Source organism: Gorilla gorilla, chromosome 21, assembly GCF_029281585.2.
Source record: "Gorilla gorilla gorilla isolate KB3781 chromosome 21, NHGRI_mGorGor1-v2.1_pri, whole genome shotgun sequence".
NCBI lineage: Eukaryota > Metazoa > Chordata > Mammalia > Primates > Hominidae > Gorilla > Gorilla gorilla.
Window position 1 is genome coordinate 23,734,870 of NC_073245.2, and position 14,392 is coordinate 23,749,261.

Consider the following 14,392-nt stretch of genomic DNA (forward strand, 5'->3'; position numbering starts at 1 on the left):
CGAGACTCCATCTCAAAAAAAAAAAAAAAAAAAGTTTATTAGCTACTCTTAAGTTGTTTATTCTTTTAGATGATTACTGGTATCCTTTTTCTTAACTTTGACTTGAACTGGGATTTTGATCAAAATTACCCTAGAACAGTAGACATAACATCTTTAAATATTTAAACAGAATAATACAGGTTGACCATCCCAAATCCCAAATCCAAAATGCTCCAAAATTCCAAACTTTTTGACTGTCAACATGAGGTTCAAAGGAAACGCTCATTGGAGCATTTCAGATTTTGGAATTGCGATGCTCAACCAGTAAGTATACATAATGCAATTTTATTTCAAAATGTGAAATTCTAAACACTTCTGATCCCAAGCATTTTGGATAAGGGAGATTCAATCTCTAATAATGATTGAGGGCAGGGCTATTTCAGGCACTGCACTAAATACTTAGTTCAAGCTCCTTTATACTTAATCCTTACAATCACCAATACTATTGTTATATCCATTTGGATATACTGGAAAGATGTAAACATACTTGAGAGATTAATTAAGTGTCCAGGATCACATAACACTTATGAGAATCAAGATTTGAACCCAGGTCTGTAATAATGCAAAGCCTGGATTCTTAATTATTAGGTTGGCTTAAAATATGGTATCCTCAAAATTTATGTAAGTTTTTCAAATTTATCAAGTGTTACAGTTTACTTCACATAGGTCATTTGTGTTTATTAAGGTAATTTCCAAGAACTTTATGTGGTTTTGTTTCTAGTATAATTAGATTTTTTCCTTAATTGGCCAGTGTTAGCAATAAGGAACGCAATTTATTGTTAAAAACACTTCTTATATGCTGTCCCTTTACTGAGCTTTTATTTCTTTGGATTTTTAATGTGTAAACAATCATATAACCTATCAATAATAATAATTTCACCTCTTCCTTTCTAACATTTATACCTGTTACATAAGTTTCACACTCAATTGGACTGGACAACTTCCACAGTATTTTCCTAAAAAGGAAAACTATGGCCAAAAAAATATATATATATATCAGATTTAACTTAAAATGCCTAGAAATATTTATTTCAAAATGAAATCAATTCTCACCTTGACAGAAAATATTACACCTCCTTTGGGTTTAAATGAATTGAACAGAGCCAGCAAATCTTTTGCCTTTAATCTATCCCAGTCCATGTTACAAACTGCTAATCGACGTGTAATCTGAGAAATAAGAAGAATTAAATAGTACATAATCCATATCATTCTCAATACTTGAAAAATAAAGATTCTAAAAATGTAATGCCTTCTGTCCCCTATGCTCTGAAATTAACAGTACAGGAGTTATCTAAGCGTAATTCAGTATATAAAAGAGAACTTCAAACGAGCCAAACAATAGTAAAACCATAACAGGTAAGTACTTTCTCTTACTTGGTTCTTAATTCTTAAATCAGAACATGATCATGAGCTGATTTTTTAACTACCAAGTTTGTTAAACTATTTTGCCATGCATGCATGAGTAAGGAAGTTGAGTATGTTACCCTGCAACATTTCTATTGGGTGCCGTACAAACAGAAATACAAACTACTAGCTAAAGCAAGTATTAAAAATTTCATGCAACTTTTAATTATTTATGTAGAGCCTCTTCTTATCTGCTTGGATGTCTTCTAGTTCATATAATTATATTCCATATCAAATTTTAATCAGAATCATCAAAAATACTATTACCAATAAGCTTTTCCTACTTAATGACATCAGTTCTACCAGCCATAAAAGCTGCTTGTACTGTGTTTTTCACAAATAATCTTGTTTATTCAAAAGGTTACCTCATCAGCACGAGGAGCATCTTTATCTAATTCTCTCCAAGCATGCTCAAAACCAGATTCTTCTGGAAACATATCTGCCATATCATCTTCATCTTCAGAACTAGTTTCTATATTTCCTTTACCCCTTGCAAGATCAGGGCCACTGTCACTTTCATCATCATCCTCACTATCCTCATCTTCATCCTCCTCTTCATCTTCATCCTCATCTTCATCATCACTTCCATCATCATCATCACCTGAAGCTCTACCAACACTTGTAATTTCATTTTCAGATTCCTCATCGCTTCCTATTTCACTAATGCTTTCTGAATCTTCCTCCAGAGCATCTTTGTCAAACATTTCACCATCTGTTGAGTTTTCATAACCATCACTGTCTCTTGTCATTATGGGTTGAACCACTGTAAAATGTTAAAGGGGAAAGAAATTAAGAAAAGATATATGCTGAATTAAACTGAATCCAAATTATCTTGACATCAACTCCGGTAAAAATATAATTTCTATGAAACACAGTAAAGGCAAATATATATTCAGTAAATGCTTAGTCAATTTTTATGATAGAAATCCTAACCATAACTTCTATGAAACAGAGTAAAGGAAAATACACTTAACCAAGTTATTTAATGGAAATCCTAACACATGCTCACATCATGCAAGTAGATCCAGACATTCATTCAATACTTAACAGTGTGCCTGCTACGTGCTAAGTGCTCAATATACAACAGTTGGCAAAAGAGAAGCAAACAGTGCTCTCAGTGAAACTTCTAGCTGAGTGAAAAGAATACATGGATATCAAATAAAATCAATATATAGGAAAAGTTAAAATCACAACTAAGATATCCCAGAAAGAATGTTTTCTAAGGGGATTTAATGGGGTCCCTAAGTGAGTGATAACTGAGCTGTTACTTGAAGGATGAACAGGAGTTAAATAGTCAAAGTTTGACTAATAGATGGAAATTTGTTTGAAAGATCAAGGAAGGTACCCGTAAAAATCTGCCAATAGGAAAAAGCCAACCATCATGTCCAGATCACAGATAGCACAGAATCAAGTAACAAATGGAAATGAAGAGTTAAGTAGAGGCCAAGCTATCAAAAAACCATATAGAGAGCTTGGACTTTTTCATAAAAGCAATGGGAAGACACTGCTGTTTTCAAAAAAGAGGATGTCATCTTCTTTTGGATATTGTCATCCTCAGACTTGCATATTGAAGAGATCACCTTGACTATACTGTAGAAAACTGACTTGGGAAAGTAAAGAACAGATGTGAATATAGTAAAGGTAGTACAGTACAAAAAGCAAGAAATGAAGGTAGCACTAAGTTGGGTGGCAGTATGTATGCAGAGATGCACATGGATTTCAGAGTCAGTCAGGAAGTGAAACCAATAATTACCGACTGGAGATTTGACATGGGGACTGGGAGTTTTGGAAGTGTCAAAGATGAGTCTTAGCTTCTTAGCTTTCAGAGCTAGTTAGCTAAGAAGATGGATAGATGAAAAGGGAACATTGGAAATGAACTAGTTTGTTTGGTGGAGGGAAATCATGAGTTCAGTTTTGAATATGTTGAATACAAAGTGCCACTGAGTCATGTAAAAGAAAGTATCAATAATAAGAGTGTACAGCTCAGAGAAGTCTGGGTTGGAGATCAGTGACTCATTCATATGCAGTTGACAACAGAAGCTGTGATGTGGATGAGATCACCTATAAAGACAGAGAAATAATATTTATAATTTTTCTGCCAGGTCTTGAACTTTGTAATCAACTGTCATGATTAGCAATACACCAAGACTGAAAGACTGTTTTTGCTTAAGATGGAAATTTTAGTCCTCACAACTCTGAAAGGGCTCATTTCCTACTTCTAAAGCAATCACAGGCTTCTATCTACTGGGTGTGTAGATATATCTTACGTGTTTTACTCATCTTTAAGTTGGAGCTTATGTTTCTGCTTACAGGCTCTAAGTTTGGAAAATTAAAAGCAAATTTAAAAGTTTAAGATTTAGAATGAAATTGGAACTAATTTTCTCTTGGTCCTATAATCTTATAACAGTTATTCACTGACCAAATATTTACTGAGTATCTACTACATACAAAGAATTGAGCTAGGATAAGGGAAAAGAGAGAAGATTTGTAACACGATCTCATGCTCTTGATGGATTCATAAATAAAAGGTAACCATTTACTGATTTATACATCTATGTTCTCAATCACCATACAGTGAGAGACATCTAAATTTGCCTGCAGAGAGGTATTTATAAAAAGGCTTCACAAAGATACAACTTGACTTGAGACTAACTGAATGAAAAGGCATCTTGTTAGAAGGAAAAGCAGGAAATGGGCTTTTATGTTACCACCACAACGAAGCAGGGATTAATAAAAATAACTAGCCAATAGAAGTGAAAAGCGCCAAAATGAAAGCATTGTCACAGGTTCTATATATGAGATCTGAAAAACACAACATTGAAAGTTACTATGAGGTAAGCAGAATTTACTTTTAAGCAACAAGCTTAGAAATAACATCTTACAGACCCAGTCTATCTAGTATTGCAATATTTCTCAACTGTCAGTCATTATACCATTTTCATGATTTTTGAATATCTTTTTTTATTAAATTGAATTTTTTAAAAGTTAGTTTTGCTCTAAACAATATTCCTAAAGTCACAGAAGTGATAGGGTAATTACATTGTTTTCTAAGATGTTGACACGGTACATAACTATTAATATTTTAGAAGTTTGAGTATCATCAAAAATCTTCTCACTTATGACAATGGTACACATACCACACTTTGGGTTATATAATAATAAAGTGTTGAGTAAGAGACTTAAAGAGGTCTTCTATTTCAATGTTTTTAACAATATCAACTGCATTCAGAGTATTTATTCATTCAATAAGCATCTGCAGCTGAGCACAGCTGCTCACGCCTGTAATCCCATCACATTAGGAGGCCAAGATGGGAGGATCTTGAGCCCAGGAGTTTGAGACAAGCCTGGGCAACATGGCAAAACTCTTTGTCTCTACAAAAATACAAAAATTAGCTAGGCATGGTGGGGTGCACCTGTGGTCCCAGTGACTCGGAAGGCTGAGGTGGGAGAATCACCTGAGCCCAGGAAGTTGAGGCTGCAGTGAGCTGTGATTGCACCACTGCACTCCAGCCTGGACAGCAGAGCGAGACCCTGTCTCCAAAAATAAAAATAAAAAACCCCAAAAAGTATCTGCTTAGAGCCCACAATGTACACAGCCTTGTGCAAGATAATGTGGGGTTACACAAATATAAATGTCTCTATTCCTAGACAGTATTGCTCTAGTAGTGACTGTAAACATTACTACTTATCCAGCTACTTCAAAAAAAAAAAAAAAAAACCCCAAAAAAACTGCTTTACCATTTTCCCCCAATTATAAACATAATGAATGATCATTACAAACCAAAAAAAGTTAGGAAAATATGGTTAATAAATAAAACAAAGGTGACTAGCAGTAATTTTTCATTCAAAGATAACTGGTTATTTTAGTATACAACCATATCCCTAAATTTCTTTTCTTTAATTTAAATACTAATTTGTTTAAAATAACTGGTCATATCGTTATTTTGTAACCTATTTTTAAAACTTCATAGATCACAGATGTTTGCATATATTTAATTAATCTCTTAATGATTTGTTACCATTTTAATTTCTATTTCTATTTTCATTTTTTGAGACAAGGTCTTGCTCTGTTGCCCAGGCTGGAGTGCACTGGCACGATCTTGGCTCACTGCAACCTCTACCTCCTGGGTTCAAGTGATTCTTGTGCCTCAGCCTCCCAAGTAGCTGGGATTACAGGTGTGCACCACTATGCCCAGCTAATTTTTGTATTTTTAGTAGAGACCGGGTTTTGCCATGCTGGCTAGGCTGGTCTCAAACTCCTGACCTCAAGCAATCCACCCGCCTCGGTCTCCCAAAGTGCTGGGATTATAAAGGTGAGCCACTGTGCCCAGCCAGTTACCGTTTTATTTTAAAAATAATGCTGCAATGCACATTCTTTGCACACATCCAATTATTTATGTAAAATAGATTCTGAGGAGTGCAAGTGCTGGGCATGAACATTTTATGATGACAAATACCACACTGCAAGTCCTCACATCACCTTTACTTCACAGCACTTAAAAAGTCCCTTGCACACAGTAATTGCTGTAATAACTGATGAATGGATAATGAACAGAAGATTATATATGGAGCCGTGTAATCCTTATTTATGAATAATGCCTTTCCTAGACTGTGGAACCAACAAAATTACTGCAAGCAACGTGGTGGGGTAGAAGGAGTCAGAAGACTTGAGCTGCAGTTCCAGGTCTGCATGTCCTTACATAAGTCATTTTAATCTTGTTCGCTGATACAGTCTTATTGCTCAAGGTAACTAAGAAAATTAAATGAGAAAAGATATGTAAAAAGAGTCTGTAAAATCAATCTAAAGGATTATATAGCTATGTTATATTAATTCAGTGCCCCAAATGAAGTGGATGCTAGACTAACTTACCTCACTAATTCAGCATCAAATCAACTTTGCTGCTGGTCCCATTCCAATCTTATTCTTCAATTTTAGTAACCGGATTCCTATCCTTTCTTCCCACACCTCAAGAGATCTGCTGCCTGGTTCCACTACAAATGTAAAATGGGATACCACCACTGACTCCCTAGTCCCTGCTATCCAGAATTCACTCCACTGCCTGATACTCTCTACCTTCACAGTGTGATCTCTGCCTATCAAGACCTCTTGGCCTATCAAAACCTCTTGGCCTATCAAGAACTCTTGGGCTATCAAGACCTCTTGGCCTATCAAGACCTCTCGGCCTATCAAGACCCCTCCCTGGATCCTGTAATCACAGGTCTGGCTCATTTGAACTACCACTGGTTTTCAGTTACATCTTCAACTATCAGCAACATCAACACTCAAAATTGCTTGCTGCTGGAGGTGACACAAAATTTTAATTAGTAAACACGTAACACAAACTAGAGCCAGCTGTCTCTCACCTAGTTCCAAACAATCATTTCTAGCTGCTACTCATTTTGGCCCTTCAAAACCTTATTATCTAATCAAACGGGACTACTGACCTCTTCTAAACATGCCCAATCACATCTTTGCTCAAAAAGTTCTTTCCATGTAGAACACTCTGGTCCTCAAACTTACATTTTTCCACACCCCAAAGTAGTGCGTCCCCTATGAATTTTTCTGATTACCACATCTTGAGTGACTTCTTCCTCCAGATTTCCATGGCTTTCTGCTAAACATCTTTTACGGCACTTACTATTATTGCATTTTGTATTATGGTTCTGACTTTCTTCTACTTTAGATCTATATTGTCCAATATGGTAGCCAGTAGTCACATGTGGTAACGGAGCACTTGAAATGCGTTTTGTCTAACTTGACGTTAATATGAAAATAGTATTAGTATGAAATGAGTAGAAAATGGGATGTAAAATATACAGACTTTTATATTGATTACATATTGAAATAATTTTGATATATTGGGTTACATAAAATATATTATTTAAAATAATTTTACCTGTTTCATCTTACTTTTTAATGTGGTTACTAGAAAATCCAAAATTATGTATTTCTACTGGACAATGTTGCTTTAGACAAGGGCCACTGCACAAAGTTTAGCAGGCTGTTATCCGCACAGGGGCATTTATAAAAGGACAAGAAGGGCTAAAATCAAGGCCATCCTACACTCACCAAGCCATGCACTCTGGAGGGGGCTGTGTCTGCTCAGGGGCAAAAAATCTGTTGCTTCAAAGGCGCCATCTCTTCACCAAAGTGTGACCCCTGGGAGCTCTGTGTGTCCAGAGAGCATGCCTTTTTCTAATTTGCATAAAGGCATCATATAAGCTAGCGACAGCCCTGAGATGGGTGACGACGCCTTACTCATATTCTGTCTGCCACATACTAGTGGCAAAGCAACTGAACAAATTAATGAATGAGTACTCAACTCTACCTATCCTCTTATTTTATTTTTGAGACGGAGTCCTACTTACCCTATTTATTTTATTTTACTTTTGAGACAGAGTCTCGCTCTGTCAGCCAGTCTGGAGTGCAGTGGTGCAATCTCAGCTTATTGCAACCTCCACCTCCCAGGTTCAAGCAATTCTCCTGCCTCAGCCTCCCGAATAGCTGGGACTACAGGTGTGCACCACCATGCCTGGCTATTTTTTGTATTTTTAGTAGAGATGGGGTTTCACCATGTTGGCCAGGCTGGTCTTGAACTCCTGACCTCAAGTGATCTGCCCGCCTTGGCCTGCCAAAGTGCTGGGATTACAGGCGTGAGCCACCATGTCCGGCCTACTTACCCTCTTTAGACACATCTCTTCTTATCATGTGATGACATATAACACTTTATCTGGTTAGAGAATATAGTTCTCATTAGGGCTCACCACTAATCAAAATCACGGTTTAACTTCAAGATTCAAATTTTCATGTCTGTCTTCTAGCACCACATCAAAAATTAATAATCACTGCGTATTTCTTTTATAGCTTTGTATTTCCAGATAAGCATTTGACCATTCCATAATACTATGAAAATACTTATTAATGTGTTTACATTTTTGAAAGATCAGTATAAAAATAAATAATGTAACACCCAAGAATCTCTAATTTTTTTCCAACCTACCTGATTGCACTTCTCTTCTTGTCTTAGAACACTCGATTCTGGGAGATTTCACAATTTCAGAGGTGCCTGAGTCTAATGTCCTTCGTTTTTCTTCGAGAGAAGAGTCTGTAGTATGTTGAACAATGTTTTTTTTCTCTTTCTTATTTTTTTGTGTAAATTCTTTGCTATCCTTCTTCGGACTTACGTTTGAATCTATCTTAAATTTACATGAGGTTTTCATTTTTTTAATTCCTATAGAATTATCTAAATCAGTTTTATTTTCAGAACCCTTGTGATTAGCCTTCTTGGTTTCTTTCTTTTTCTCAACTAGATTTTTTGAATCGATTTCTTTTTTAGTCTGGGTTTTTTTCTTCCTTATTTTCTTTTGACTCAATGCTTTGCTATCTTCACCAGAGAGATCGGAATCAGAATCTGAAAGGTCGTAAAAACGCTTCAAATCTTCTGTAGTGCTATGGCTAATGGGGCGCCCTCTTTTATCCACGGCATAGTTCAACTTGAACTTCTTGTCATGAAACATGGCTCGAAATCTCTTGTCAATTTTGACTTTTCGATCCTTTTCTGGCATTTCCCAAAATCTCGGGTCCTTTGCAACCCGTCTAAACCGCTGGTCACTCATTATTTCTTGTTTGGATGACATTTTTAATTCTTAATCTTGACCAAATGCTTGAAGAAAACAAATACTGAAAAATAAAACAAATGTTTTAATGGTAATAATGGTTAGTACAATAATTAAATGTTTTAAAACACATTAATTCACAATATATTCTAAGTTAAGTGTACATAAAATAGAGGTAACAAGTCTAATTTCACCTCTCCAACTTATTCTGGGTCACATGCAAAAAAGCAGAAACATACCAAAATATCCTCTTTCCATTACAGATCATTTAGAGAAATAAACTTAAGGTAGACAAAGCAGAATCCCAGGGCTTTATGGAGGGGAACAAATGTTTATTCGTCCATTGCTCTCACTTAGAATTTCTATTTGTATACCAGTATGTGTTACTAATTGAAGGCAAATGTAGTTAAGATTCCCTAGGCCGAGTGCGGTGGCTCACCAGCACTTTCGGAGGCCAAGGCGGGCGGATCACTTGAGCCCAGGAGTTCAGGACCAGCCTGGGTAACATGGTGAATCCCCACAAGAAATACAAAAATGAGCCCGGCATGGTGGCGCGCGCCTGTAGTCCCAGCTACTTTGGAGGCTAAGGCAAGAGGATCACTTCCACCCGGGAGGTCTTGGCTAGAGTGAGCCTAACGGCACTACAGCACACCAGCTGGGGCAACACAGTGAGACCCTGTCTACCAAAAAAAAGTAAGTAAGTAAGATTCCCTAGCCTCCGTTGGCCTCATTTGTTTCTTCACATTCTGGTCTCATTCTGCTTACTCCTTATCTCCGGCTACTGCCAACAAACAGCCTTTAGCTCTGTAAGACTAGCATTCTAACTAAACAGACCAAAATCAACTCAGGTTTAGCTAAGAAAGTTTCCTCTTTAAATCCGATCATCCTTCAAAAGTAACAAAAAGTTTAAAAATAAAAAGTAAATTTGAGTCTCCAGGTAAAGTCTCACACCAGTTAATAAATATCACTTCTTTCTATAATATCTTATTCTACCAGTGATGAAGGCCCAAATGAGCTCATTCCCCCAAAACATACTAGAACATATACATATGTGTGTATAAATTAATATTGTTCCCTTGTGAAAAGTCTCTAATGGTTTAGCATCTCTGGATGGGAATTTTGCAAAGAGCCAAAAGTCGTTGATTATTAAGCCCCCCCCCAAAAAAATGATTAAAAGGGCAATATTTCTTATTTAAAAATCAAGTCCTTTTAATTACACTAACTAGGAAAAAAATGAAGCTATCGCTGGTGCATTTACACATTTTTCGATGTATTACAGCACTTAACTCTCTGAGCAATCTTACGAGGTAGGTACCACCTCAACCAGGAGAAGTAATGCATGTATTGTAAATGTTTAGAAGGAAAGCACTCATTATATGTCAGATAATACGAGAGAGAGGAAGGCGACTGGACCTCACTCCCGACACGCGCCCGCATCCCCGTAGCCCACCCTCCCCTTCTGCCCGCTCTCTAATTCGGAGAACACAGGGCTGGCCCCTGAACTAGGGTCTCCTTTCCACCTCCTGTACCGCAGTGGGGCAGCTAACAGACTGATTCGAGAAGCGACCCTGAAAAGGATCGATGAAGTCTGAAGAATGAGGCCGAAAAAGCCTCAGGAGGAAGGGGCAAAACCCCTCGCAGATCCGAAAGAGATCCTGTTAGAGACTAGTTTTTTCCCCGCGCCACACACACACAGGGCCTCGAGCCCTTCATCTCGAGCTCTTCAACTCGAGTCCATCCCCACTCACCGTCCGGAGTCCTTACCAAGCCTCACGCGGGGCTCACACCCACAATCCTCCGCGTGACGCTCCGCCGTAATGGCAAGCGAACTAGGCCAAACTACTTGCACGTTCCCTCGAGAAGATCTTTGGAGTAGTCACAAAAGCCGCGCTGGCGCATGCGCACAAAAAGCGCCGGCAATTGGGGTCGCAGCTGGAGATGCTGCGGCCAGCAGGGCTCTGGCGCTTATGTCGGCGACCTTGGGCGGCGAGGGTCCCAGCGGAGAATCTTGGCCGTAGGGAAGTCACCTCTGGTGTCTCTCCCCGCGGTAGCACCTCGCCGAGAACCCTGAATATCTTCGACCGGGATTTGAAAAGGAAACAGAAGAACTGGGCGGCCCGGCAGCCCGAGCCGACCAAGTTTGACTACCTGAAGGAGGAGGTGAGCCCGCGGGGCGGCGGGGCGGGCGACGCGGAGGCTTGTTTTCCTCTCCGCTAGTTCCGGCTCGGCCCCGAGCTCACCCCACCTCGCCGTCTGACCTTGACCAGCAGCCCTGCCTCTCTCGGCCTCTACTGTAATCACGCAAGGCCTGGCCTCGGATATTTGTAACATGCTTTCATTCATTCATGCATTCATTTCGGCAACGTCCTTGAGGCTGAAAGGACCTTATAGAGGCCACCAGTGAAGCTCCAGAGAGGGAGAGAGTGGGAGAGAAGGTCAGGAGGACCCAAATCATCAGGGCCTTGCAGGATAGGGACTTGGGGTTTTCTTCTGTATCTGCACTGTCCAGCCAGTATGGTAACTGCCGGCCACACATGTGGCTGTTGAACACTTGAAAGGTGACTAGTCCAATTGAGATGTGTTGTAAAATACACACGAGTATAGTGACTTAGTATGAAAACAGGATGTAAAATAGCTCCTTAAGAGCTTTTATATTGATTACATGTTGCAGTGATTATTTTTGATATATTGGGTCACATAAAATATATTAAATATAAATTTAAATTTTTCAATTAAAATCTCTCTCGTTTTTACTTTTTTTCTTATGTGGCTACTAGAAAATTTGAAATTACGTATGTGGCTCTCATGATTTTTGGTCAGCACTGCTCTAGGGGAATGTGAAGCTCTTGTTTTAATCAGTGGAGTGATCTGATTTATGTTTTAGGAAGATCAAATTAAGATTTCTGATTTGTCTTGGCTCGTTTGAGAAACCTTTCTCCCTGCCCAGGTGAGCCAGAGACTGAGGGTTTCTGCTTTCAGGACACGCATTCCCAAGTTCAGGCCTCAGTAAATTTTTATTCAGGAGTGGAACAAAGTTGGAGTCAAGTATAATGCAACAAACAGTTATTGAACTCATAACTTGAGCAGAGCTCTGTGCAAGTACAGGTCTGATCAGATGATTGACAGGGTGTCTTTCTCAGGAAGTCTTAGGCTGGTAATGTCTATTATAGGAAGTTTACTACCAATAAATTTTTTGTGTCTCACTTGTAAGGCATGGTGCACGTACTACACTGCTGATGTCGTGTACTTAGAAGATGTGCGCTCATAGCCCTTTCCCTCCAAAGAAAGCACCTGGACTACAACTTGATTGAGGCCTCGCCAATTTGTGAGACTAGAACAAATAAGATAAAGTATATGAGAGTTCTTTTTATAATAAACATAGGGTGTTCATATTAGGAATGACGTACAAGGTGGACTCCTGGGAAAAACATCTACGCTTCCTTCTCCCTTGCCCTTCTCTCAAAAAGCAGGTACATCTGTGTTTGGAACTTTTAAGTCCTAAGAGCAACTCTGGGGTGTTTATGAGGGAATGAGTGGAATGTGGGGAATACTAGACTCCCACGTCTTTATTGCTACCAGATGAAGCTAGGCCAGCAAAAGGTGGTGCTTACCTTATGACTCTTAAATTGGGATGGGATTGGAGCAGGGGAGGTGCACTTTCCTCAGATTTGGCTTTTTCTAACTTGCGAATGTCACTCAGAAAAGTTGTTCATTTATGAGTTCCACAAAATGTGTTAGTCATCAAATAATAGAGTTTTTCTTAAGTGACCACTTACATACTCATCTACAATAAACCCCAACTAACTAATTTTTCACTTTGTATACCTCATGCTAATATCCGTGGGCAATAATGTGCCTGTTGTGTTCCTTTTGCTTTTCATCCTTGTGATCTTATGTCACATGGAATGTAAAGGCCACATATATATGTGTGTGTGTGTATATATATATGTATATTTTAAAAAATATTTAGTCTGGATTTCATGAAATTGACTTCTGAAATAATTTGCCTCAATTTTGTTTCCTGGTGATTTGAGAAGAAAGTCCCTGTGGTGAAATTGAAAAGGGGATAAAGGAAGTACTTATTTTAAAACATAAGTAACTTGTGGATTGTTGAATACTGGAAAAAGAGTGTTACTTCCCCATTAACCTACGCCTCGTGTAATCCTTCAGGTTGGAAGTCGGATTGCAGACCGCGTATATGACATACCCAGGTAAGTGGTGGTGATCATAATACAATACCATCAACTTTTGAGTGGAAATTCAGGAGATTAAATGCTGAGAACTTGCTATCTGAAATGGCAGAACCTGGAAGAATTTACTCGGACTGGTGATTTAAATCACTCTGTAAGTCTCCTTTTTCTTATCTGGAGAGCAAATGTTTTCTTCATTGTTGCCTGAAAAAAGAAAAGAATGTGTGGAAGCACAACTCGTATCCATCTCCAAGCCTGAATCCCCTTGATTTGGCCAAAAGCAAGTAATAGAAAGATTGCTCCAAAAATGGAGATACTTAACAACATGCGAATTTTTCACATCCAAAGCCTCTGTACCTAACTGTGCCATATTGCCTGTGTTCATCATCAAGATATAGGGCATTAGGTAAATAAGGTTATCTACCACCAGGGATTCTCCAGCTATGTACTATGATTTTGACAAAGCTTTTTAAAAACAAATTGCAACGGGGCTCTTTTTGTTCCAGTTTTTCAGGAAGAATGTTCTTAGTAGATAAAATTTTAAGTTTTCTTATTATAGGTTTTTTTTTTAAAACCTACGGCCTACGATTAGATGTCTGTACCAATGTAGCATAACATAGTGTATTTAAAGGAGACAGCATGGCATGGAGGATAATAGTTCCAGCTCAGGATTCAGACTGACCGAATTCAAGTGTTGACTGCCCCTTATTAGTTGAGGTACTTGGTTTGACTTACTTAGCTTCAGACACTTAGCACAGTACTTTGAACCTGGTACATTTTCAGTAAAAGTTTAACTGTTACTTAAGTTCTTATTTTTTAGTTTAACATTAATACTTAATGGTATTTCACATGATGATTTCTAAGTATTCCACTGCTTCAAGAAGTCTGAGAAATAGGGATAATTATTGATAAGTATGTCAGTTATTTTCAAGTTAATTTACATTAGCTTCTTTGCATTCTTTATCTGGATGTATTATTGAGTTAAAATATCCTCATTAAATCTGTTCTTCGAGTCCACATCATGGAGCCACCTAGTGGAAAGCTGGCTCATCACGAGGTCCTGTGGATAGCTAGCAGACAGACTTGCCTTGTACTGTAGGCTGTGGTATATACAGCTTGTAAGGTGAGGCCGAAAAGGCAGA

The 14,392-nt window shown here is 38.3% G+C and overlaps 2 protein-coding genes across 9 annotated transcripts in view; one reads left to right on the forward strand and one right to left on the reverse strand.

Annotated features, from left to right (window-relative positions):
* Positions 1 to 10,932, reverse strand: part of ESF1 (ESF1 nucleolar pre-rRNA processing protein homolog) — a 69,241-nt gene extending 58,309 nt beyond the window's left edge. Inside the window, exons 1-4 of one of the 2 annotated variants that reach the window (XM_019017468.4) lie at positions 10,825 to 10,932; positions 8,445 to 9,124; positions 1,809 to 2,206; positions 1,093 to 1,206 (exon numbers count right to left, since the gene is read on the reverse strand). In XM_019017468.4, the coding sequence (XP_018873013.1) occupies positions 1,093 to 1,206; positions 1,809 to 2,206; positions 8,445 to 9,081 (1,149 nt within the window). In that variant the 5' untranslated portion in view covers positions 9,082 to 9,124; positions 10,825 to 10,932. Of the gene's footprint in view, positions 1 to 1,092; positions 1,207 to 1,808; positions 2,207 to 8,444; positions 9,125 to 10,808 lie in introns of both variants that reach the window. The other variant, XM_019017467.2, reaches the window with a different exon arrangement.
* Positions 10,933 to 10,998: 66 nt separating this feature from the next.
* The window catches only part of NDUFAF5 (NADH:ubiquinone oxidoreductase complex assembly factor 5), a 32,494-nt gene continuing 29,100 nt past the window's right edge, over positions 10,999 to 14,392 (forward strand). For 6 of the 7 annotated variants that reach the window (XR_008674672.2, XM_004061822.5, XM_055373533.2 and 3 more), the window contains exons 1-2: positions 10,999 to 11,220; positions 13,231 to 13,271. Coding sequence is in view for 6 of the 7 variants with exons in the window: in XM_004061822.5 (XP_004061870.1) it covers positions 10,999 to 11,220; positions 13,231 to 13,271 (263 nt within the window). In the remaining variant the exon portion in view is untranslated. Of the gene's footprint in view, positions 11,221 to 11,414; positions 12,531 to 13,230; positions 13,272 to 14,392 lie in introns of those variants that run through there. The other variant, XM_055373532.2, reaches the window with a different exon arrangement.